Source organism: Dermacentor variabilis, chromosome 5 (genome assembly GCF_050947875.1).
Source record: "Dermacentor variabilis isolate Ectoservices chromosome 5, ASM5094787v1, whole genome shotgun sequence".
Lineage (NCBI taxonomy): Eukaryota > Metazoa > Arthropoda > Arachnida > Ixodida > Ixodidae > Dermacentor > Dermacentor variabilis.
The window spans coordinates 31,462,149-31,488,919 of NC_134572.1; the positions used below are offsets into that span (position 1 = coordinate 31,462,149).

The 26,771-nt window shown below is 44.6% G+C and overlaps 2 protein-coding genes across 2 annotated transcripts in view; both read left to right on the plus strand.

Annotated features, from left to right (window-relative positions):
* Position 1: 1 nt before the first annotated feature.
* LOC142583483 (uncharacterized) lies at positions 2-16,341 on the plus strand. The gene is made up of 5 exons (XM_075693971.1): positions 2-204; positions 9,780-9,987; positions 11,036-11,071; positions 11,503-11,535; positions 16,328-16,341. Exons 1-5 carry the CDS (start codon positions 73-75, stop codon positions 16,339-16,341), a joined length of 423 nt encoding a protein of 140 aa, XP_075550086.1. The 5' UTR covers positions 2-72.
* LOC142581833 (uncharacterized) overlaps positions 16,341-26,771 on the plus strand; it is a 14,826-nt gene continuing 4,395 nt past the window's right edge. Inside the window, exons 1-5 of the mRNA XM_075691279.1 lie at positions 16,341-16,413; positions 17,505-17,528; positions 19,873-19,998; positions 21,718-21,884; positions 23,629-23,835. Coding sequence (XP_075547394.1) covers positions 19,920-19,998; positions 21,718-21,884; positions 23,629-23,835 — 453 coding nt within the window. The 5' untranslated portion in view covers positions 16,341-16,413; positions 17,505-17,528; positions 19,873-19,919. The remainder of the gene's footprint in view (positions 16,414-17,504; positions 17,529-19,872; positions 19,999-21,717; positions 21,885-23,628; positions 23,836-26,771) is intronic.

Genomic DNA, 26,771 nt, shown 5'->3' on the forward strand with positions numbered 1-26,771 from the left:
TCGACGAGCTGAAGCAAGGGAAGGCTACCGCCCCTGCACGTGCGGTGCCCAGCTGACCACCTCGTCACGACAATGACTGGTCTGCTGCGTCTGCCCTCTACCGGTCTAGTTCCAGCATATAAACAGGCATCGTTGGAGCTGTGTCTCACGATTGGCAGCAGCGGTTGCGGTCGGAAGCAAGTTGCTAATCTACTTTTGCCACAGGTTAGTCTTTTTTTTCCTTTGCTTTCCAACCATATTTTTCGCTGTGCATACTGCTGCCAAATTGCGTGCTGTTTACACAATGCCAACCAATGCTGAGTTGGCAAAAGAAATGGACGCTTTACGCGCTGAGGTTGCTGTGATGCGTGACAGCCTTAAAATGTTCAATGAACTTTTCAAGACGGTTAAGAAGCAGAATTACAATTTTGCTGTTGAAAACAGGGCTCTGAAAGATGAAAATGGTCACCTGGCACGCAGCGTTTCTGAACCGGAACAGTACTCCCGACTAAATAACGTAGAAGTAGAAGGTGTCTCTGCAACTAAAGGTGAAAGCTGTCTTGCGGTTGTTCAGTCTATGGGTGATGCTATAGGATGCAAAATCGCTCCTGAGGATGTCGATACTGCACATCGTGTACCAGCCAAGAAAGAAGCAACTATTATTGCATGCTTTTGTTCCCGAGAAAAAAAAGCTGAGTTCGTGAAAAAGGCTCGCTAGGCTCGCTTGACCACTGCGACCCATGATTTTCCACAAAAGGATCAGAATCTCTTATATGTAAGTGAACATCTCACGCAAGAAAGAAAGTGATTGTTCGCTAAAGCTCTCAAACTGAAAAAAGCAAGAGGCTGGAAACACATCTGGGCAGACCACTGCATAATCAAGGCGCGAAAGACAGATGACAGCCGTGTCTACCGTATCTCTAGTGCGGGTTATTTTGTTGTTTTCACCTAGCTTACTAGTGTTTGCGGCTGCGTATCTTAAACCTGCGCAAGAATGTTTTCTTGTCAGGATCTTAAAAAATATTTCAGTGATGAAACTCCCAAGTTATCGATGATACATTTTAATATTCGTAGCCTGCGAAAAAACTATGACAGCCTCATAGCATTTCTCTCTATAACCAATCACAACTTCTCTTTTATCTGCCTATCTGAGACATGGTTGTCACTGGATGGCAGAAATTTATATGCGCTACCAGAGTACAATGCAGAGTACTGCCTGCTATCGTGCTACGCCACGTGGCGGCGGATCTGCCATATCTATAAATCGCCATTGCCATACAAGCACCGCAATGATCTTGCCTTTTCTAATTTGCTCTGCGAGTCTATATGGTTAGAATTTCATCAGTGTTTTTCAATTGATGGCCGGAACACAGTGTTAGCGTGAATTTATCGTTCCCCATCATCGTCATACTCTGAGTTTTGTCTGCAGTTTGAAAAGTTGTTGTACACTTTTGCGAACGAAAACAAAGATGTCATTATCTGCGGAGACATCAACGTAAACATTATCGACCCTAATATTCCATGGTGTTCTGATTATCTCGGATCTTTTCTGAGCTATGACTTTGCTTCTTTAATTACTTCTACAACTAGATGTTACTTGACAGGATCTAATACGTGAATTTATCTCATATTAAACAACTTTACTACAGATTATACGACAGGAGTCATCGAGCACAGCATAACCGACCACTACCTTATATTTCTGACTTTAGGTACAGAAAATTCTAAATCGACTGAAAAGAAAGAGACAGTACATTTTGACTATCAAAAATTTATCTCTATGATACAGTCAAATATGTGGGCCGCCGTACTATGTGAATCTTGCGCTGAAGAGGCTTATCAGTTGTTCTTGGCTGAAGGTACACGCTGCATTCATGAATGCACTACTACATCTATCATAACTAGTTTTTTCAGTTCCTTGCGAAAACCTTGGGTCATGCGAGCACTACTTCGATGTATCTTGAAGAAAAATCGGCTCCACAAAAGGGTAAATTGTGAGCCATTTAACTGTGAACTTAAATCTTGTTTCAAAACATATTCTAACACACTTGCAGCTGCACTCCAATGTGCCAAACGAGATTACTTTCAGAACAAGATTTTGAATAATGGCTATAATACAAGGCGCAACTGGAACGTCATCAACGAATTTTTAAATAATAAAGGTCGTGGGCATTTAACAAAAAAAAAATTGAGACACACATACTGCCACCCAGCTGATATCGCGAATGCCTTCAGTGAGTATTTTAGTAGTACTTGCAATTCTCAAACAGTTCCCCCATTAGCGACATTGCCTCGTCATCTTCATTCTTTTGACTTGCGACCTACGAATGCAAAGGAAGTTCTTCGTGTTATATCTTCGCTTAGGTCTACTGGACCTGGCCTAGACTCTGTTCACCCACCTCGTATCAAGTTAGTGTCTAATGAACTGTCTCCTATCATAGCAGATATTGTGAACACAATGTTTCAAGCAGGCATGTTTCCCAATTCTCTGAAAGTTGGTAAAATAACTCCTGCTTACAAAAAAGGCAATCGTGAACTTCTTAATAGCTACAGGCCTATTTGTAGTCTTTCATTTTTCAGTAAAATAATTGAACGACTAGTTCATACACGTTTATCATCCTACCTAGCAAAACGTAATCTACTATCACCTAAACAGTATGGCTTTCGGCAGGGTTGTTCAACTGCGCTTGCGCTTCTGACCTTCACCGATAAAGTAAAGAAGGCAATCGACCTTGCTGTTTGGAGGCGTATTTATAGAATTAACAAGGTTTGGACACAATTAATCACAAAATTCGAATACATAAACTTTAATCTTGCGGCATAACTAGCCCGCCACTTCAGTTTATTTCTAGCTACCTAAACAATCGTACCCAAATTGTGCAGATTGACGGCAAACCCTCTTCTAAGAGCATATATCAAGGCGTTCCTCAGGGCTCGATCCTTGGTCCGCTGCTGTTTCTAATATTTATTAACGACCTACCCAATGTTCTGACCACTACCGACTGCATATTGTATGCTGACGACACGACTATTTTTACTTGCGCTAATTATGTAGACGAGCTACAGCAAAACGTTAACATTGATCTGCATAACATAACTTCCTGCTGTCGAAAGAACATGTTGTGCGTCAATCCGATAAAAACGGTTTTTATGGTTTTTCATTCCTTCCCGACACTAATTTCGAAATCTATATCCGTGTGTCTTGACAACAACTTCATACCAATATCTGATAGCACAAAGTTTCTTGGCGTAGTTTTAGACAAGCATCTGAAATTCAATCGCCATGCGCAGTCGTTTGGAATATTTCTTTTGGAATACGCGCCATAATCAAAACCGTCTCATATGTTCAGCCGCACATTATCCATTCCCTTTATCATGCACACATTCACAGCCATTTATCTTACTGCTTAGCAGCCTGGGGTAACGCATACTTCGCTCACCTCAGCCAACTTCAACGCCTGCAGAATCAGGTGCTTCGTCTCATTACATTCATCCATTTGCTATGCAATGCAACGCCACTTTATTGCCGTGTAAACATTCGTCGTCTTCACCAGCTCTTTCAGTTCAAGTTAACAATCGTGATCTATAAGTTATTTCATAATATTGCACATATAGATGGCTTTCTCATTGAAACGTTAGTAAATACTAACACTGCTAGGTTCTCTGAACTCGATAATCGTATTTTATCTAAAGTGCGCACAAACTATGGTAAGTTCACTACCACATTTGCGGGAATAAAACTGTGGAATTCTATTCCACATACAATTAAATCATCCCCCACAGAGCATATATTCTAGAACTAAGTTAAGAATTATTTTATGCAGCAACTCTCTTCATCCTAACAACTGACTTTTGTGATTGTAATAACAATTCACTGAGCTATTATACTATATGTTATATTACTCCTATTTTTATTGTATTGTAAATTTGCATTGCTTGTTCACTGCAGAAGTTTTCTTCGCAGGTTCTGTCTTACTAAACAGTTTTATATTTTCTTGTTTTTTTGCACAGTTCTTTATTTTTATCAAAAATTCTGTAATGTCACCGTAACCGGAACGGAAAATATTTTAGCTAAAGCTTGAGCACTAAAAATATAGCAAGATATTTAGGGATCAGGCGTCCTTTATACTATAATAAAGAAACTCTAGAAACAAAACAAGGAAAAAAAATTGCTGGAAAAGTGCATTCAGTTCAAGTTGCCACCGCAACCGGTGACCTCAGAGTACTGGCTCATTAGTACCGGTTGAAATAAGTTGTCACGAGCGAGAGCAGCCTAAGGAAACATGAGCGCAAGTAATACCACCGTCACACGGCACGTGTAACGTCATTCGCAGCGAATGAGATTATGTCTTAAGAGGAAGCTTTAGCTCGGGTGCTCCTATCTAAATACATGTAAAAGGAGAATTCATTTTTCTTGGTAACTAGTGCACCAAATTTGAGGAGGTTTGTTGCACTTAAAAGAAAAACTTGAAATCTAGTGACTGTTGGTATCGAATTTATTTATATGCTCACTTTTTTTTATTAAAAAATGGCAGAAATCCAAAATTTTCTGACAACGAAACTATCAAGTTTACAACTGCGTAACTTAGCAAAAAAAAAATAAAAACGATGTCACAATAACGTGAATTGCATCTGATAGTACATGTAAAGCGGACAGAGCTGATATGTTGCACATGAATCTCAAAATATTCAGTAATAAGGAAATACAGCTTTTGCAGAACCCTAGTAGACAACGTAACAAATTCATGTAAGATATAAAATTACATACGGAATTTGTTCGCTTTCAATGGTATAATAGGTGCCGTTTACATAACTAGGATATCTGTACTTCGTGCAGAGCTATTGATTTGTAAACTTCGTGCTTATACTTTTTTCAAACTTTCATCTTTTTGAAAATCTCTTTTAACAAAATTGAGGCCGTAAATCAAAATTACGCTTCCAACAGTCACTAGAATTTAACTTTCTCTCTTAAATGCAACATATTTCATTAATATCTGTCCTGGGGTTATCTCAGAAAAACGTTCTTGCGTTTTACATGAATTTAAATAGGCCGCGTTGGAGTTGTGCCCGAGCTACAGCTTCCACTTAATGCAATTTTTGTTGCTTCTACGTGGGCACGAACTTTTTAATAATTTTATGACATACAACACCATAGCTGAAGTAGGTTGTGCAGCTATATTCTTGTTCCCTATCTCCGACTGAACGCTAGAACCTGTTGTCGGCCGTGTTTACAAACGCTCGTCTCCTTTTTCCATTTCTGTATATATCTTCTTCAATGTGGCGCCGCGCTAAAGCCTATCCACCAACCACGGAAGCCAACTCTGCAGCTTCGTCAGCTTTGAATGAGAAGCGAAAAGCACACTGGACCGACCACAAGACGCGCGCGCTGCTGAAAGCGTGGGAAGACAAGCTCGCCGATTTACGCAGGGCGCAGCGCCACCTAAAATTATACATGTCGATTGCCGAATGCCTGCGTGCCGACAACCATCGCCATCAATTGCGAATGCAAATGTAGGCAGAGAACGCAAGACTGCAATGACATTCGGTATGAATGTCATTTAGTATGAGTGACATTAAATGTGCCATGTGACAGGGGTATAAGCTGTTTGATGGTGAGCTAATATATTTTAATTTGGAAACCTTGTCAAATTACCTGAGGCTTGCGTTGTCGTGCGTTTCAGGAAAGCAGTTTTGTCGGTAGTGCTCTTGCCTGGGTTAAAAGCAAGAATGATCCAATAAAATAACTGAACTGACAACTAAGAAGCATTCTGCCTCAGAAAAAATTCTAACTCAAGAACCTAAAACTAAGTTTTTTTTATTATTATTAAGATATGTACGTTGTGCCAGTACGAAAAATGCTGTACAACATTATATACTCAATAATCACTATGCAAGACTACACAATCGAACAATGCAAAAATATATATGCTATACTCGTATACATTTGACTTTATGGTTCGCTGCTTTCTAATATAGTGTATCAGTCCCGCTGTAATGTTCCCGGCTTAGAGGGCAATTTTTTTGCAGGCTTGAATGTTCGACAGTTGACGATAGCAACTCACCGATATTTATGACATCATATATGAGGAGGGCGGACACGGCAATCGCGGCGCAGGAGATAGCAATAAAGATGCACGTAGCACCTCTCTTTACACTGAAAAAAAGATAGGAGAAAGAAATTTTGATCAAACACCGACACAGCAGCGCAGATAGCTGCAGCGGTGCGTGTGCCGTAAATGGCGACCACACGGGTAGCTTGTGTACTTACTTTTCGCTAACTGTAGGGCATAATAGTGCACGCAATTCATGATTTAACATTTTTGTGTTTATTACAGTATAAGAATGACTTCAAGATAATTCTTTTTTGTTTAGCATTATCTATTTTGAAAGAGAAAGCTTGTTCACAAACATCCCCACACAACTAAAGATATGGGATAACAGGTTGTGACGAAACGGGAAATCGCATCCACCCTTAAGCAGCAACAGGTTAGAAGGGTTCCATCCCCGGACCTCTACGAAGATTTCTCCACCGGTAGAGCTGTCTTTCTGAGAAACCCTCCAGACTTTGCTTTGTAGCCGCAAGCTGCTTTCAGGTGAATGACTATTTCCAAGTTGCATAAGGCTTCCTACGCCTTGCCAATCACCACAGATTCTCAGTCACCACTCGACAGGTAGTAGTCGTATAGCTTTCAAATCACTAGATGTCACTTTGTTTTCTAGGCAGGACAGGTACCGGGGCAAGCAAATAACTCTAAGATGAGCTACATCTCTACTTACAAACACATCGCTCCAACAGACAAGTCGAACAAAGCATTGAAAAATTAACTGTCCTTTTTAGTTAATCTGTAGAAGCAATGACAACAGAAATGAAAGGCACGAAAAGACAGCTTGACGCAGATGGGGGACACAGCCAGATATTCCACATTAGGCATGCGATCCTCTGGAAATTGTGTCTTCATTTTATTTCTTGTGCATGTGTGTATGAACACGAGATTAGCACTGGAAGTATTAGCCACTGCCGCTCACCACCAAGGCGTTGGATGTGGAAAATCCTTTGAATTACAGCCGTGACGTTGAAGGCAACTAGAGAATAAACGCTCGTATGCTACGGCATTTTGGTTGCCAAATTCTAGGCCCTCGCCTTGCGATGCGCCAGAAGAATAAGAGGAAATGAGAGACTCGATTTTTGGTAAGGCGAAACTACATGAAGAGAACACAGAATGACAATTCATTGCCACTCACTGTATTTAGTGCATTCCCTGTATCACCGCATTTAACACAATCACTGCACATTAGGTGATGTCGACGGCCGTATATCCTTATTGCGCTTTAACGGCGACAGCAGACCCAAAATTAAAGGGACACTAAAGGCACATATTATGCAGGCTAAAGTGACAGATTAGTGCTCGAGAATTTCTAAGGCGTCAATATTATTGCGTGCAGAGCAATAAAAGCTCTGCTCGGGAAATTGAGGTAAATGTAGGACTTTCCCGATGACGAAAGCGCTGCTCAGTTAAATTCTGTCACTAGTGCTCAACCCCTCGTCGCAAAAAAAAAACGTTCTTGTACTGCATTATAACACTAAAGAAAATGTTATTTGTCCAGTTCTATTTCACCTTTAGAAAAAAGCTCGTTAACATTACCCTTGACAAAAATGCGGACGGTCGAAAGGTTTTGTTTTCACTCGATTCAGCGCCACCCACGCTTTCGCGTTTCACTATCGTTGTCGCATAGTGCTGCGCAGGTTTTGCTGGCTCGCGAAATTCGCACAAACTACAAGTACCTCAGAATTAAACTTCCATGTGATGTTGCTGGATGCCCGAACGTTCTACGCCACTTGACCAAAAAGCAGCTGCAGCGGCGAATCCACCTGACTGTTTTAACACAGCGAGCTGGGTGAGTTGGTGACTGAATATATTCCTAGGGGTGGGAAGCGCAACCCGGACAAAGGACAAAAGGAAGTGCACGATACCGGTGATACTGCACTCGTACATGGCGTATGCAACGTCGCCACTCCCCCGGTTGAGTGCCGGGAGATTCGAATTGCAGAAAAGGTATTCGGACCTTTCAGAAGCGATTTTCTCGTAAACTAAGTCCTTTCTTGGCACGGAACAAGAGTTGCGAGGCTTCTGGAATGGTATTTTAACATTCAACGTCGACTTGGTATTTGCTTTCCTAGTCCCTTTACGAACTGCCTGCGCGCTTGCAGTGCGCCCGCCTGCTGGAAACAGAACAATATGACATGACCTTTTCCTGGCCGAGTTGGTGCTTACTGAATGACACGATATTGTAGCGCGATCACACTGGACAGGAAATATTAGCGTCTGCTAACCTGTCCGTTCTGTAGTTTTGCGCTACAGAATCGCATCATTCAATATGACACAACATGGCCCTGTAACAAAGCAACGTGCATAAGTCGACAAATATAGCACTACCGGCTTGGGCGTAAGGTTGCAGGTACAGTTATTAACACTAAAAGAAATCGACAGCACGCAACTTCATTCAATTATAACTGGTTCTCACCCATTTTTCGGAGAGAAGAAATCGCAGAACCATGCACTCCGGCTCTTCGTCTTCTTCTAGTGAACCGCGCGTGTTTTATTGATTTCTTTTAATGAGGGCGTTTGTGGCACTTAAAAGGGTGCCTCTCGGTTTAGCAGAAAATGTTTGAAGGAAATCTGAACATCGAAAAAAAAAACAGAGTAAACATGTCTCATTCTTAATTGGGCAGGTATTCAGGAAGACTAAACCACATGGAAGATAATGTTAATGAACTAATATTTAAAGGAAGTAAAAAAACATAATAGGATATCTGAGCACTCTTTATGACTTGTGAATGCGAAAGAATTACTGTGAAATTTAATGGCGCTGAGCGGTTTTTCGTGTTTTGAGCTGCAGGTAATGTGTTCGATTTTTGCTGCGGCGTATGTTATGGTGCGGGTGAGTTTTTTTTTTATTATTATTTTGCAGTCTGTACGGTGGCATGTTCGCTGTTGAATGGCATCATTTGGACGCTACTGCCGAGGAATCAAGTGCATTTATGTATTATTACTTATTATTCGTTACGTACGCGGATCAAGAGACGACAGACCTAGGATGCAGCAGCGGCCAGCAAGGCCTGCAGCTGCGCTCGGGAGCTAATGCCACTGGAGGTGAGAGAGAGATGCGGACTGCGCGCATGGCGCCCTCTCCCCTCACCCAGCCTCCTGCGCGCTGTCGCTACAGCAGGTGTTCCGTTTCACCCGCTCTGCTCCGTTGAGGCGCGCTCGCGACGTGGCATCGAAACTAATGGCAACTTGGGAGCCCTGTCGCTCCTACAGACACCGCCTTTGTCGCTCAATGGGCCATTTGATACTTTCTCATAAATAATGAAGAACCGCGAACAAACCATCCGTTTTACGCCTCATATTTAGAACTATGTACAAGAATTACTCCTGCATACGCTTGATCTTTGTAGTGCAAACTTACCCCTGCAGCAATCGAGCTACCGCGGCGCCGTTCTCGGATCCACTTTATTATTTAAATTTAGGTACTGCAGACCAGTAAGTTAAAGGGAGGCAAGGACTTTTGTTATATTTCCATTGCCAAACTTGGCCAATCCAACATATTGAGGGTACGAGCCGCATGCTCGATAGGAAACAAGAACAGCGCCAGCGCGTTCCGCATATTGACCACGCAACAAAGAAGCAGACAAAGCGTGCTCGTTCGTTACGTGCGGCTCTGCCCTCCCCGTCTCTTCGCAAAGACCCAAGAGGTCCCCACTCGCCATGCAGCCGATCATTCCTTCGATTCCTCGCCAGGCACCCGCCGTTCCCTCCGCTATACCGCAGCTTCCCCCACCACCACAGCGGGAAGACCCGAGGCCCATGAACATGGCACCCAACGTACCTGGCCCCGTCTCTGCTGTGGCAACCCCTGCTCGTCTATCCTCCGTCGTAACCACGCCAAGACTGCCTCAGCCGCCACCGCCACCACCGCCGCCGCCAATGCCAGCACAGTTCATGCCATGTAAGCGTCCTGTGCGCTTTTCTTTAGTTTTCTTTTCTTTTCATTTTACTGCATCATTAAAAAGGCACTATGCCAGAAAGATGTTGCATTACTAATCAAATGTAGTGAAACCCCATGATCCCACATTATCAGTCGCACATAATGCAAGCATGACAATGAGCAAGTAACACATCTGGGCAACGATTAAAGTAACCAAATCATACTCAAACAAGCAATGGAATCGCGTGCTCATAACACTACATCGAAAATATAAATGGAAAGAAATGAGATCACCATGTATTTCCCATATTGTCATGTATTAGACGTTCCCCGTGCATGTTATACGTGTAACAGGGGACTTTTAGAAGACCGTCTATAATGTTTTCATGATAATAGAACTTCTTATAACTGGCTCTTCTAGCTAAAGCGACCTCGAGGCTCATATTTTGCATAGAAGGGACATTACGCGGTGTAGTTTGTTTATTACTAGGCTTAACAGCAGCGACGTTGCATCCTGACATCGCTATGTACGTATTCAGAGCAATATTCGTGTTTATTAAGTCGATATCATCAATATATCGTACCATTGTGCGTCCCTTGCTGTAAATATTACTGCATACTTAATAAATTGAAACTTCATTACACTCGTCACCCGAGTGCTTGTTCTGGGCGCTGTTTACTTCTCTGTGACAAGTGACCTACTGCTACATTTTGCTCAACTGGCCTTCATCATCTGCTCATCAGTACATTGCTGCCTAGACGAGTCTAAACTGGAACTACACTTCTTGTGCTACAATGGTGAATGAAAAATGCAATTTCATTTGTTAAGAGAACCGTGGCGCTCTCTGTCGCCAGGGAAGAGAACTGCTTTTCGGACTCCGTGTCCTCCGCATTAGGAATTTCACCCTCCTATGGGAAGATGGAATGCACAATGCAGAAATGCCCACTGCTCCTCTTCTCGCTTCCAAATCTCCCCTTTTTATCGGGCGTCATCGTAGACATTTCATTAATTTTGGGCAAAAGAAGCAAGTTCTGCTGTGAAACAAGATATTTGCTTTTCCCGTTGCAGTGGAAACGGTCAATATGCAGACGCAAGGAATTCAAGGTAAGCAAGTCCTTAGCTTCTAAGTATGCAGGAGCCATTGCATAAATGCACCTTGAAGATATTTAAGAGGAAATTAGTGGCTAGTGCCTGTGTAATACAGTCATGTCAAGCTGCGTTTTCCTTCCCATAGTGAAACCCTTGTGATACCGCCTCTACGGTGGGAGCAGTTAGCGTTGCAGAGAGCATACTGATAATCCATTATACTCAGCTAGCTGCGATCTCCAGGAAAGCGTCACTTAGTGAAGCATGCTTTGAAGTAATCTAAGTGAGAAAAACTTATTCTTCGCTGAAACTTCGGAAAGCAGCAAGCGTTACTGGGACAACGTGATAATTTAGTGTTACATTTTTTAAAGGAATAATTGATCGAGCAGACACTGATCACTGAAGCACCGTATCATTTGCGCTAAACGTGACTTTTATAACTGTTCCAGGATACTTTTCAGGCATGGACACAATTTGGGGCAGTAAGTTGAATTTTCCGACACCCTCACAACAATTTGGTTACAATGTTTTTCGCACAATGTTTCGTTTGCATTTGTAGTGGCTCCAACGCTGTACAGAGCAAACAAGCCAACAGCTACGCGTTGAATGTCAATCTAAAGTGCCTCTTTTTAAACTTGAGGAATTCTTTACCACCCGAGCTCTTTATGTAATCTCTCTCTCTCACTGTGTGTATATATATATATATATATATATATATATATATATATATATATAATCACCCGCAGGCAGTCGATGTTTCCAATGCCAATTGGGTCCGTCGATGAAGTAGCGTCCGCTGGCCTGTTAAACAGAGCTGAGCGTTGCTGTAGCCCCTTCTCCATCGTGGTGACTTTGGCCAAGTATTCAGCCATGCTCTTCAGTGGGCTTCAAAAAAGGCCAGCAAATAGCTGTTCTTCAACTCTACGCATGAAGTCGCGCAGCTTCTTTTTTTATGACATGTTTGGGTCCATCCGACGAATGAGGCGCGTCATATCCTCGACGTGCGGCGTTACGCTTACGTTCGGCAGATGGACGCGGGAGTGGAGTTTCCAGCAAGGAATGGAGGAACGGAGGAACCACCATTTGATGAGCCCTTCTCGGTTCTCGTACCAAGTGCGAGCACCGTCCGCCAAGTTTATGTCACACTTCTCTACTTCGCTGCGTCGCTCCACTCATTCATCTCTGCGACAAGCTAAAACTGAACCAATTAGCCCTCTACATCTTCGAAGACATAGCCGTGGAGCGTGTTCAGCCCTCGTGGATGTTGAAGCATGTACTGAATTACAGTGTTCGCCGTACCTTGCATAAAGGCTGGTAGACACGTCGACGTCCCTTCAGCAAGAAGTCCTTCCGTACAAGTCGTTGGGGGCGCTGACGTTGTTTCGGAGAGAAAATCAGGCTCTGTGGGCAATCCTCGCATACGCCTGCTGGCTCGCGAGACAGTGTGTGTTCACTAGTATAGAGTTTGTACTCCTGCTACTAAGAGGAGGAGAAGCATTTATTTCAAAAAATTGGAAAGCACAAGCAGATGTCTTTCTGCTTGTGCTAAAGGCGCCCTTAATCCAGGACTGTCTCCCGGGCCCGCCGCACCAGTTGCTGCTGGTTACGAGGGTCCGAACTATAGTCAGCACGGCCTCCCACTGCTCGCGTGTGGGGTTGGGTATTCGCGGGGCTGCCTTCAAGTTGGGGCACGCCCATGTGGTGTGATATAGGTAGGCGTAATCGCTACAAAGGGGACATCTGTATGAATATAGTGTAGGGTCTATTGCATGTAGTCTGCTTAAATGGGGTTATGTATTGGTTTGTAATTGTCGCCATGTTATGGCGTCTTCACGTGAGAGGGTCTTGTGTGGAGGTAGGTATTGTCGTCTGTTCAAACTGTGGTGTTGTAGTACGGCGTTGTATTGTAAAGGTGTGGTCTCCATAGATGCGGCCGTATCCCTCTCTTGTGGCGCCCGGGAGGCATGAGCTGGGGCTACAGCGTTCGTACGCTGATTTCCACTGAGAGACACGTGTCCTGGAGTCCATACTGTTTCAACTTCCGGGAATTGGGAGGCTTGTTTGAGGAGTCGGTGGGTGATTGAAGATATTCCCCATCTCGTGTAGCTACGGCAAGCTGCCTGCGAGTCAGTAATAATTGTGACGTACTCGTTGGTCAAACTTGAGGTGATGGCCAAGGCGATGGCTGTCTTCTCCGCTACGAGGGCGCTGGCAGTGCGGACCGTCATTGAAACCACCTCTTGACGGCTGTGGTCGACAACGCCGGCGGTCATGGCTGTCTTTTTTTTTTTTTGGGGGGGGGGGGGGGGTTCTGCGCGGCATCTGTGTATAGTGTGGTGGGAAGACTGCCATATTTTGTCTGCAGAGTCTTTGCGCGAGCTTGGCGACGATCGGCATGATGTTGCGGGAGGGGTTTGTGGAGTCGTACGAACTGTACTCCGCACCTCCACCAGCTTTTTTTCACAATGTTACACTTGGAGACGCGCATAGCGTCGGCAAGACAGATAGCTGGACAAGATGGCGCGGATCCTTTGAAGCCTACGACCTTAGTTTAAACTACTGTCTTAGCGCTGGCTTGTGACAACTAGTGAAAATATATGCAATAGATTAGCGGAATTGAAATCTCGCTGCCTCCAATGTTTTCGATGTTATTTTGCAATTAGTATGAATTATTTGGCTCTCACAATCAAGGTTAGTCTTTGGCAATATTGTGACGATCTGTGAAAATACATTTCTGCTGTGAAATTTAACCTTTTACATTCAGCATCTTATAATTTTAAGTGTATGTTGCTTATTCGTTGTTTTATTTTTTATTTCCCTCGTCTCTTCTTTGTCATTTTTTTCTCAAAGCAAAATTTTGTTTATCCACCTTGCTGTGTACTTACTGTGTATGCCTTCATGTTGCGTAACTGCTGTACTTAATTGTTTATTTCAAATAGCCTTGACAGTTGGTCCCAATACAGTCGTCGACAAGGGGACCTTCTTCTGTATATTCTTGTAACAGACGTTTATTTAAACAAAAAATAAACCTCTTTTCTTCGTTAAACTGGTTCAAAGAATTTCTACGGTTCATCTAGTTAAACTGCAGGGAAGTAGGAGTTGGCAGTAAGCTAAGTTTTGCCTTACATGTAAGGCACACAGGTGGGATTGTATTGGTACCTAGTACGTGTAGCGTTGGCAGCAGTGTATCTTTGACCTCCTGGCTAGTTTGTCTGACGATGTATTTCGATGAGCGCAGTGACCAAAAATGTTTCTATCTTCCAGATGAAAAGAAGAGGCAAGTATTCCATTTTTCTTTCTTGAAAGGGAGAAGATAGGCAAATACGTAATAAAAATACCTCTTAAGAATTTCGCAGATAGCACCAAGTGTCTTTTAGGCACCAAAAGAGCCGGATCGCGAAGTTAGTCTTGATTCACCATTGCTGTGCAGTAACAAACACTATATAGAATGTGCGTGCGCGTTACTGTCCTTGCGACGCGAAAAGTGCATACGCGAAACACATCGTTTGTTACGGGAGCGCAATCGGCAGTTAAATAGGACGAAAAGAATTGCTTAGTTACGTTTTTGTGTGTTCCCAAAATTAAGTTTAGGTATAGTTATACTAACAGTGGTTGTAAAGCCATACTTAATGCTAAAACAGTCCACTTACTTCGGAAGCCTCGAACTTCTCTCAGGGATTTTAGATTTGCTCGACAGTGCACGTTGCTTAGTATCCACCGCAGGTGCCGCAACACGCAACACTGCCGCTCTTCTAGTTGCAGTGTTGCACAGATTAGGATACTTTCTGATGCAGTGATGCGCTTCAGCTTATTTACTAGCCTAGACGTGGAGTTTCCGTACTTCCATTTGGGAAGACATCATTACGTTGCGTGAGCCCATGTGTATGTGCCGAGAGAATTGTACAGTCGTGTTCCAAGTCGGCTAAAACACGGTGCTCGTGATCGAAACGACCGCAGCACAGCACGGCGCAGCCGTCATGCAAAAATTTGGGTAAAGAACACTGTTCAATTTACTAGTATGTATTAAACCGTTTTTTCTATATCGGCTACCATGCTCATATTGGACGCAACTGTACATAATGTCGGCCAATGTAACGTGCTACAGGCTTTCCTTTCAGAGATATTGACCGCACGATTTACCTTGAAAGTACTGTTATATTAATCGAAGCGTCACATTGCTGCACACTGTGATGCCAAACTCGTGAAGCAACGAGTGCTTCAAACAGTAGATTTCCCTTAAAGGGCCCCTCACCAGGCCACGCAGCAAATTTCGGTCATACAGAGTAAATTATTACGGGTCCTCTAAGGAGTGTTCCACTGTAACAATTTTGCAAATTAGTTCATTAATAGCGGAGATGGAGATATTGAAGTGCCGCGAACCCATGATTTCACGAATTGAGCGCTACTGCCAGGAGAGGTACTCTCCCTACTTGCCCCATCTAGCCTCCACAAGCGAAAGTTCCCTGCATTCTCCCGTGACGGAGCCGGAGACTCACGTGACGCATACGTCACGGGTGCCGCCTCTTTCTTTTTTCGCTGCCGGCGCACTTCCGGTGACGGCCTCGCGCGCCTGCGGGTGCGACTATCTAGATTAGCGCAGCGCACGATTTTGCACCCTGTGCAGGAGAAAATCTGACGAGCGGCCTAAATCAGAGCTACACGAACACTGAGGCAGACGCAAATGGCTCAGAGAGCATGATCGCGGCGTTGGAAGGCGGTAGAAACGCGCGCGACTGCAACACACGGGAACAAGCAGACGAAACGGAAGTAGATTTCTCTTGCTGCGGTATGAAGTAAAACAAAAACAGGCAGACAATCCGTTTGTATCTCCTTTTATTTCTTTAAACGATAATTCATTATTGAAGCAACGAATTAAATTACTGATGTTGCCTTGAATAATTCTTGAAGACACGTGTCACGGTAAGCGACGCCACAGAACCGCTTTGTACGTAGGCGTGACGTAGGCGCACCAGCGCGATATACGTCCAATCTTCGGCTCGGAGCGCGGCGTCCGCGAGGAGAAGGAAAAACGACGTTTGGTTTGAAATTTAAGCTGTTTCCGGGGCGCTTTGGGATGCAACTATCAGCAGGCACGATCGTTGGCGCACATTGTATGCACGGCGCCTGTCGGCTCAATATGGCCAGACCTGGTGGGGGGCCCTCTAATGAATTGCCCAAAAAGACAAGGTTTTAGTCACGTTATTGGGATTGCTTAAGCAAGTCTCAGGCACGAGCGCTAAACTATGCTGCCAATGTTTCTGCTTTCCTCCGCAGGTCAATCACGCTGATTTTTCTGAAATTGGTAATCGTCGTTCTGTTCCTGCTTCTTCTTGTGGCGACGCTCTTGGCCTTAGTAGTCTGTAAGTGCACTGAAATATCCATAATTTCGGTGTGTTAACCCGTAATATCCCGCTATATCAAGCCCATTGTATGACCATCAGTGAGCGAGAAAACGCTTGCCCTTAAAAAAGTTGGCTTTGCGTCGATCGTTTCCTTCTTCGCTCAATGTTCGTCGATGATAGCCTCCATCTTCCGTCAGATGATTTGTCTTGTTTGAATTCAGGGCCTATAGTATAATCCCTTTCATGTATTGTGTTGGGCGATTGTAATAAGATTAAGCAATAAGCTAAAACTAACTCCTGTACCGAGTGAGATGCAGATTTATAATGCGGAACCATCGGTACGCTCGCGATTTCATCCCAAGGCTCTTAAATAGCATCCGATCACGGGCGATATAGCCCTACCAGAGATAGCCTCATCAAAGACTAACGTTCTAGCGTTAAGCAAATAGCACAGATCATGAAGTATCCCCAATTAGGCGTAGCCAGAGACAAAAATTGCCTGCGAAATTGCGGTGTGTCGCGTTGCTCCACACCGGAATTCGGTGACGGCATTGCTGTCTAAGGTGCGGGTCGTGCGTTTTCGCGAGGTTAAAAGTTCTGAAGCCACAGCTGGCAGTTTTATAGTTATTTCAGCCTTTAAATTAAAAAAACAAACAAAAAATTGTGAATCAGCTGAAGCATACTATCAAAGAAGTCCGAGAGGACGAGGAAATTTTCTATGTAGTATGTGCTAGGTACCACTTTACTTAAGAATTTGAATGATTTAATTCGCTGGATTTCTTGTTAAACGCGCCCTTCATCCTATTCTGTTGGGTAACCATTCCTGGTAAGCCTTTAAAACTTACCCCAGAACGCAGCTGGGAAGTCTCTGCAACAGTTATTGCTATAGGACACACTGAAACTCTACAAAGGTCTCGAAGTTACTCTACATTCAACCCCTGGGAAATATTACGATAATGGTAATATTTTTATTACGTTCGACGATTGATTGCGCGTTCTTTGCATAAGCGGCATGCAATGAGCAGCATTGTTTTATTTTTACATACCGGAACAAATGAGTTAAGGCATACATGGGCTATTTTATGATGGGGCCTGTTTCTTCCTTGCAGATTACCGAGAACCTGAAAGAGACGGTGAGTCTTCAAAGCGCAGAAACCAGGCAGTACATTCTGCGTAGCACTCTTTCTTGACACCTCTATGAATGGGAGATTAACCCACATGTCTCATTTTCCGTGTGCTAATTTATCGTCTTAGCTGTAATGGAGTTATTCGTTGCATTTATTCATTTTCCTTACTATCATGTAGGCTATTATGACTTGTAGGTTCATTCTACAGTAATAGATATGAGATCATAATCTGCTGCAATCCGGGGTATCCAAACGGTTGTATGTTTGCATGAGGAGAAGTGTAATGAGAAATTACAGTCCTTTATGTTGAGAATTGCTACGGCCATCTCTAGATAATTCTGTTTGATCTCTTATAAACATTAAGAAGTACTACAATGTGTAGATCCGTTTAAAGCGTCTTGGTGAAGCTATTGTGTTAGCATTCGTGAGTGTCTGTTCCTTGTTAGTCTCTTCATAATCGCCTACAAAGAAAATATCCGCAAAGTACCGGATAGCGTCATAATTGCCTACCTCACCAGCTGAAGAATGGACGAGTAGTGTTCGAGATATTTTGTTCTCCTTTTGCACTGTCAGTCCTGTCCGCTCATGCTCGACGAGATAATTCATAGGCCAAATTGAAAAACCCTGGTAAGGCCAGCTGTAAAGATAATGTCGTGTACTAAGTTGGTCAAGTTGAACACTTATACGGTTGGTTAATAAGGGAACACTCATGCAGGAAAGAAACAAAATAGGAAAGGCATTGACGTCACGTTTTTCAAGCCGGAAATGCAGCCATGTTCATGTGCCATCTCCCATTGCGCCTCCAATCAGCTCGCAGCAGCAGAGAGACGGATTCTTTGAACTTGCATTGCTACGAGCCGCCGCTGGTGTGTGCTGCCGATGGGCGTCAGAACAGATGCTTACGAAACTTTTGTAACGTACGCGCTCCTGTGCTTTTCCGTGATCCGTTGAACACGACCACGAAGACCCACCTGCTGTGGGTTTGCCCTGCACTGAAACCGACGATGCTCCGGAACCTCGCGGCAGCGGGACTCTCACCGTATAATCCGAGCGATTACACTGCTTGGACGCAGGGACCACATTATCGATCCCTCTTGGACTTCATTAGATCAGCAAATCCTTTTTCATTCATTTATTCACCCCCATCCCATACCCCTGTATTCCCTGAGGCATTTACCCTCACATTTAAAAAAATAAAGACCCTCGCCATGATTACTTGAGTGTGTTGCTGACTGACGCCTCAGACTCACAGACCCAAAACACAACTTTCAAGCTCACACACCACGCTGCAAAGTCAGGTTGTCTCGCGGACAGGATCTGCTGCGAGAAAGGTTCGGGCCTAAAACACCTACCTCCCTTTGCAGAGGCCTAGAGCATCAGCGAGAACTTCAGAAGCGTGGTTTCTATGGCAACATTGACGTGTGGGTTACCACTCCCAATAGTCCTTTGCGAAAAACAGCACGTGACTTCCGCCACAGATTCTACGATATGTCCATGCTGGCCGGGGCCTCTCCTATGCTTTCCTTCCTCCATCGGAACACTTTATTCTTAGTCATCATCTGCTCGGCTGTCACACCACCGTCTTAGGTCAACATTTGACACGATGTAAAAGAATGTCATAGTAGCTGCCGCTGCCTAAGACTCATAAAATAAGAGTTGCTGGCGTCCATAACATTGTGGCCGAAAGGGAGAAGATTGTCAGTGTTGTAGCATGCATCTACAAAGAAGCTGAATGCTCCTGAAAGCATGCTGCCGTCTAGGTGCAAATGACACGAGTAATCTACGGCATAGCAGTGAAACGGCGTAATGACTCCGCTAGCACAGTTCTGCGTCCTGACATTGCGTAGACTTCCATTCGCCAAAGACATGCAGGGTGCGATTCTTACGGCTGCAGCCTGGGCTATTTTCCGCGTAAACGCAATATTGCACAGTCACCGTCACGCGCACAGGTATGGGAGCCATTGCGTAGTAAGATACTTGGAATGTGGCGTGCGTAAGCTGATGATTGTTCAACTCAGGAAGCATTTCATGTTCAAATCTGCTCCCGTATAACGAATACGTAGAAAGTTTTGTCTGTTTTAAAGCGAAATAGGCTGGTCCCGGAGGTCGGCTGGTCCCGGAGACCTATTGATGTAGGGTCGTGTGGGTCTCATGGTGTAGGTCTCTGCGACTTGGTATCCTGCATGGCAAGCACGTAATCACTGTGCTGTCACGTTGTGTTGAATGGCATCAATTGAATAGCAATTATTAATTGATTGACATGGATTCCAATATGTGCCTTGGATCTGCATAATTGCTTACTAATAATTATCCCACGCGTTCATGTGGCGTCTTCTTGTATTTTGTTTAGATGATGTACAGGATGATACGCCAGTTGGCGTTGTAACGGAGCCGACCATGAGGACAAAGCTGAGACCCCACTACACCTCCTCGAAAGACCTGCCGGTGACGCCTGGAACGATTTCGACCCCCAGCAGTAAGTTAAGTTTAGATGTAACAGTGTTTACTTACTGCATTATGTTTGACAGTTTCTGAAAATTATTTTTCCACGGATGCGCACGGTTGAAATCAATTGTAAATTGCTGCGTGACATTCAATTCGTACTATAGCATAAACTGTAAACTTCAGTAATCGCAATTGCGTTTAAAGTTGGCTTCACCTTTCTGCAGTACTGCATTGTGCTGAAGCGTACAGAATGCACAGCGGTGAAGGGAAGAGAGAATTTCCGCAGCACTAAGTGTTAACAACGTGCCATTATTCAGTATTTTTTTATAGCGCCTCCAGAATGCCAAGTTGGCAACGGGGAGACCAAGGCCAGAACCCGGATTTGTCGTTTGTGGGGGGCTCGCTGAGACGGCTCGCGTTCCGGGGGTGTATAGGATCGTATGCCCGCTATCGCGGACAGCCGATCTGCTACATGAACACCCCAGAAAGTTTCAGTCTAGCTGGCCCCAACCGACGACCACTCCCGGTTCCAACTCTGATCCCCCCAGTGCCCTTTGCGTGTTTTGTAGATCCTGCGCGGCCCACTTTGTTATCATGTTAGGTGCTCTGTTGAGGCCTGCGTTTAGCGGTATTAGTTTTATTTTCGCACTCTAAATAATCTCACCGCACTACACAATTGTATTGCGGTGAAGCACACTGTTGCGATACAACAAGCTCTTATGTTACATGGCGCAAAGGAAGACGAAGACGGGCATCTGAGCTTGGCACAACCCGGTTAGCATCTTGGTCTCTCGCTGCGCTGATCTTGTAAATACATTGTAGTTAGTTGCTTTGTTTGTGCCTCTCTGCACGTAACAATAATAAAGCGCATCTGCCATTTACGCACAAAATACCTTTGCCCGCATTTCTCCCGTTGCTCGACTCAGTAAAATTTTCCTAATAACCACTGTGGAGCAAGGGACCTCCACAATAAATTAAGCAGATTACGAACAGCTAATTTAGACGTTATTTTTCATGTGTCCACTGCATCGTCGAATGACTCTTAATTACTTTTGGCTCGTTCGAAGTGAGAGCTTGGGAGCTTCTGGTATTTATGTTAGTATGTTAGTATGCATGTGTGACAATGCGCCTTCTATTAAAAAGTTATGTATGTCCTAAACGTAAGGCATCAGATCTCGCATTTGATTGATAAAACAAACAAACTGAGTCTCCTTCAACACTGCAGAAAACTCCTCGAAAGCAATGAAATCCTGGCGAATGTAATGAGATACCAGTTAATATTTGTGTCACAGCTAACGCCTAATCGAGGTTAACAAATATATATATTTAAGGGCTAACTGCAGTGATGCGTGGCTAAAAGACACATCCACGCATTGTTTGTCCGCTACCCATCGCTATTGTAAATACAGACCTCGTGATAAGCTTAAAGAGTGGGCGCCTCACACAGAAGGCCTCGTTACAATTCAGCATTAATTTTATCTTAAATCTGTGACTCCAAATGACTGTGATTCAAACGCGCAGCATCATAAGACGCGCTAAAGGATCAGCATCTTTTTCCACCGCAAGCTGGAATTCTGGGTTTTTATAACTTAAAGGAGTACCTTCCACAAAGTAACATGATCATGACGTGGCGGGGTATATAGGTTGGGCGCTCCTATGTCACGCCGCGCTATTTCAGAAACGCATTGGAAGTATCTTCCGTGTAATTGCCACCGTCATCATGTCAGCTTGTTCTCTCGGTGGCTTCCAGCCACGACAACAATCAAGCCTATGATCTGCACGGTGAGCGACACGCTTAGCATCGAAGACCCCATCACCGAGGGCATCTGCGACTACGCTATCTTCTCCGATCTGACCGCAGCCGATGGTGACCTGAAACCCGTTCAGGGACGCTACGCATGGGAAGTATTCAAGAAGGTAAGAGGAGGCTGTCATTATTATAGAAGTCTTTTTGGCAGCTGTTCATTTCACCATCGTTGTATCATAATGAGCCTAATAAAACAAACTGCAGGAAAAAAGGCATCAACCAGACAACTTCATTTACCTCTGCCCGTGCCCTAACGTTTATGGATGTGCCATATGGGTAGCTGGCGCTTTGTCAGGCATTAATTTTCGTTTTCGGCCGCGTCCTGGACAATTTGTATATGATTTCCGAAGAAGCATATAACACCATGTCATGTCATATCATTTACTAAGCTTTCTTCGAAAGCCATCAACTAAGTTTCTTCCATCGCCATCCAATGTCCTCGACTCAAATAAATCCTTGGTTATCTGTGCCCCAGGGATTGCGTGCTCTATCCAACTCTAGTCCTTATTCTTCTTATGCGGTAGGAAATCTTGTATTCATCTTCAATTTCTAATACATGGACCAGGCTCTGTTAATCTCGCACACCCGTTTAGAGCAAGCGCACTTAATCTATAACTTCGTCGCCAACGTCCGGTGTTGCCGACGCTGGGCTGCGAGCTGGATGACAAGGCAGCTGCTGAGATTGTCATGGCAAGCGAACACTGGCGAAAAACATGTGACAAGGACAGGCTGAGTGTTATACAGGCTTCTTTTCGTTCTTTTGGCTAGTTCCCGCTGCCGCAGCAAAACATTGATGGCCCTTACAGATGCTGCTCATTCTGGTCTATATACTACGGTCCTTCTCTCTATTCTCGCTCTCTCTCTCTAAAGAAAAAGGCCAGCGTCTGACTCCTCGCCCCCTTCCTTATTTCTGGGGGGGGGGGGGGGGGTGCGGATTGCCTCATTCGTGATGTCATCTGCAGGCTCTAACCATGGGCTGGTAATTTCCTCCCGCGGAAGAATGTTCTAGCTGAGGGTGCTTTCTTTTCGAATCGACTGTGATGTCGCAGAACCATCGTCGAATCGATCCACTTACAAGTGAAACCCACGCCCATCTTAGAACCACCTTCATGGCAAAGGTGGCGAGTGCTGAAGCGCCGTGCTCCGCCCTCTTGACGTGCCACTGTGAGACCTGGAACTTGAACGAGTGCCAAGTCGAACTTAAACGGCACTTCTGTATCGTCTATCATGCTCGTGCTTGCGTGCGTAAATATTTAGGGGAAACACACCCCACCAAAGCAGAGAAACATGCTACCAAAGCTTCGCTACAAAAGCTCACCTTAGGCCGCATATACGTAAATTCCTTACAAACTATTTGTTTCAAAGGGTAGAGAGGGCTTTCCATCTACAATACGCTATGAAAGGGAAATAACACAATAATATTTGCCATTGGTTTACATGTCAGAGTCGCTATTTTAAGAGTATTTGCGTGCACACACTATCAACAATACTGTAGCGTCATAGTTAAGTGCCATTACGGAAAAAATAAGTAAAGGTTTTATGACCAACTGTTAGGAACCGTACCTTGTCGACTCTCGGAAAGGCTGTCGCGCCATGAAATTGTGCGATGTTTGGATGCGCTGAGAGAACGCAATACTTCGCGATACGGCATGCACTGTTCGTGCTGCTGTCCCAACTCCCTTGAGTTTTCAGGCATCCAATTGCAGCGCTTGAAGTGAGCTGCGGCAAAAGAACGCGTTAACTTAAAACGGGCATGGCTGTGCCTATAGCTAAACAAAATGTTATGACTTCAGTGCGCGTTTGAGTTGCAAAATACGCGATTCTTAACAACTGTGTCTGTTTCCTGGGTCGCAGGCGATCTCTCATTCTGACAGGACGCTGGGAGGCGTGAGCTTCTCCTCGCATAAGGCCACGGAACGCGAAGGAACGATGCGTAAGCTGAGAAGCGTTAAGGACAAGCTTCTTGAGTTGGTCGTAGACTACAAGATGCTCGCCTTGGGTATGCTGGGCTTCAGGCACGACTTCTCGCAGCGCGAGGACGTGTTCGGAAAGACGTTCGAGGTGACTGTCATTTTGATTTCTAATTAGGCATTTCTCCCTGTGCGTCAAACTCGACCTCACACACGAAAAAAAAAAACGTCCCTACGCGATAATTTCTTGCTTTGACGAGGCTGAACACTGACTTTCCATAAAATATTAAATTCTGCATTTTACGTGCCGAAACCACGATATGATTATGAGGCAGGCCTTAGTGGGGGAATCCACAGTATTTTTGGCCACCTTGAGTTCTTGTACGTGAATACAAATTTAATTACACAAGCGCTTTATGTTTATTTTTAAGTTATTTTTTCATGTTTGGATGTAGAAACATGGAAAAGAAGGCCACGTTAGCGCAAGCTATGCCAAAATCCCAACCAAATTCGTTACTTTAGCTACTCTAAAGGAGGGAGAAGCAAGAAGAATATACGAATCAGCGCTGTACTCAAAGGAACCTAAGAGCACAAAGAATGTCTCTAATGGCATCAGCACCGAAACCACACTCAATTACTTATTGGACTGTCATGCACCACACAGAAATTACAGACCCCAGAAGTCTTTTATACAAGAAGAAGACCGCGACATCAGTCCGTTAAACAATAAGCACGTTTCACAGCAGACAAAAAGTGCAATGCCAATTGTAAGTGGTCCGTAACGTTAGCGTCCACTAAAATATGGCGAAGGGCAGTAAGGACACGTCTTTTCTTGTCACGAAATGACCTCTGTTCGAACAGCTTGCTCAGTGCGAGACGACTTCTGCACGGGATAACCATCCCGTTACGTGGACGAATCCGCTGTTGATCATATTCACGGCATTCAATGATAATATACTCGACTGAATCGTCGGAGGTATCACAATAACTACAATGTGGGGACATTTTTCTTCTGATGCAAAACAAGAAGTGAAGCGTTTTTGTATGTCGCCTTCATCGAAATGCGGCCGCCGCGGCGGAGATCGAGCCCGCGAAACAACCGGCTCGTCCTCACACCCTTACACCCCTAAAGGTGAAGGGTGTGAATTATAGGATAATTTGTACCCTTAAGCGTGCCCCTGAATCACTTTTTATCGAAGTGCAGAAAGGCATTTGACGTGAAAATATGATGTTTCTGAAACAATTTGCCACAAGAAGTACTTCGATGCTTTAAGCAGAAGCGGACTTATGGGCAATCCAACACGGCCTCCACTGTGCTCCCGTTACTTCTTCAATGCCTTGCACTACGAAGGCTACGGATCAGTGGGGCGTGCCCACAACGCTCTGCCTTCTAAATGACACCGTGGCGCGCAGTTCAAATTTAATTTTGGATGTTAACGTAGATGCCACGACTTCCTCCTTTGGTGCCTACGACGCGCTAAACATAAGCCAAACGCGGTTGTGTTCAGCGAGTCGCAGTGCACTTAGCCAGTGAACTCGTGGCGGCACCTCGCGGCGGCCGTGTTATCTACGCCATGTAGCCGACCGCAGCTTGATGTCAGCTATCGGCCAATAGCAGCCGTCTAAGGTAATGACGACATAGCGCATCCGATCACGAAATAGTGCTTTAGATGAGACTGAAGACAGGGCCTTCTGTTGAAAAGAGAACGTTTGAAAGAAAGGCGACTTCGCGATCCGCTTGAGAGTTCCACGCACCGCGTACGACAGCAAAGCTTGGCTGAGTTGTTCACATCAGCGTATGCTACCCGCTGGCTATGGTATTTCGCCAAGCCCGAGGGGTGGTTCAGGGCCCCATTTAAGGACTCTTAAAGGCGTGAATAGACTTACAGTGCACGGCGTGGCTCATAATCACATCGTGGTTTTGGCACGTAAAAATCTAAAATTTCATTTTTTTTTCGAGATTACCTGGAAAAATCGGTCCGGTGATGTGTTACTTTTGCATATTTCGGTAAGCGAAATTAAAATGAGTTGAGTGTGAGTGATGTACCCGCAATGGAATAACGAAACAAATTAAGTAAAGATACGAATGGGCCACACACAGCAAGACGTGTCGCTAGGTGTCGTATATATATATACGACACCTATATATATATATATATATATATATATATATATATATATATATATATATATATATAGGAAGTTTGTATTTATACGAAAGCATCTATTGCGTGAAAAAGCTGCTTGCGTCTGTAGCACCGAAACTGCACCAACTTCTCATTGGCTGCGACGCCACGTCACGAGTGCGTCTCGAAGAAGCAGAGGTGGCAAATCGGAACATTTGCTGCCACGATAGTGCGCCAGGTGTTGCGTGAGAAAGAAGGCACCGCCACGATGCCACGTCACCATATCTCCTACCGTCGTCATCGACGGGAGGAAATATGGCGACGCGACGCCGTGGGTCGAGACGCGTTGTCGTCGGCAAGGCGGTCGCGTGACGCGCGTGTGCAGGTACCGCCATCTCGCGCTCGGAAGCTGGCGCGCGGTTCCGTCTCCCTCTCTCTCTCTCTCTCTCTCTCTCTCTCTCTCTCTCTCTCTCACCCATACTGTGCTTAGCTGCGGCGCGCGCCTGCCGGCCTTGGTTGCCGCTGCTGTTTCCTTGGTCTCTCGTCTCGCAGGACGTCGGTAGCATGCGTCGTCCTTGATTTCTCAGCAATATCTTCCAGGTGATTCCGCTCTACAGCCAACATGCTAACATAAAGAACTGTACCAAAAAGATATAAACCGCAACAATTTAATCGCAAAACACGATAACATAACCCGCACAAAACTCGAAGGCATTACTCGCAGCGCAAAACTCGAAGGACCGCTCAGCGGCGTTCAATTGAACACTATTGCGTTCGCATTCACGGCTCATAAGAAATACTAGTGAGCCTTGATAATAGTTGTGAATAACAATACATTTTCATCTAATACCACAGGGGACGCGCCCCAATATTACTGTCATGTCTACATTGCATTGTGGCAACCACATTTTCACTTCTATTCGGTGGAGTTAAGTATCAGGCTTCGATAACACACGCATAG

Excerpts from the sequence above, each read along its gene's own strand:
- LOC142583483 (XM_075693971.1), top strand. The coding sequence starts at position 73 with ATGACTGGTCTGCTGCGTCTGCCCTCTACCGGTCTAGTTCCAGCATAT. Across the intron at positions 205-9,779 it reads CTAATCTACTTTTGCCACAG|GCACCCGCCGTTCCCTCCGC; the intron begins GTTAGTCTTTTT and ends ATTCCTCGCCAG. Across the intron at positions 9,988-11,035 it reads GCCAGCACAGTTCATGCCAT|TGGAAACGGTCAATATGCAG; the intron begins GTAAGCGTCCTG and ends TTCCCGTTGCAG.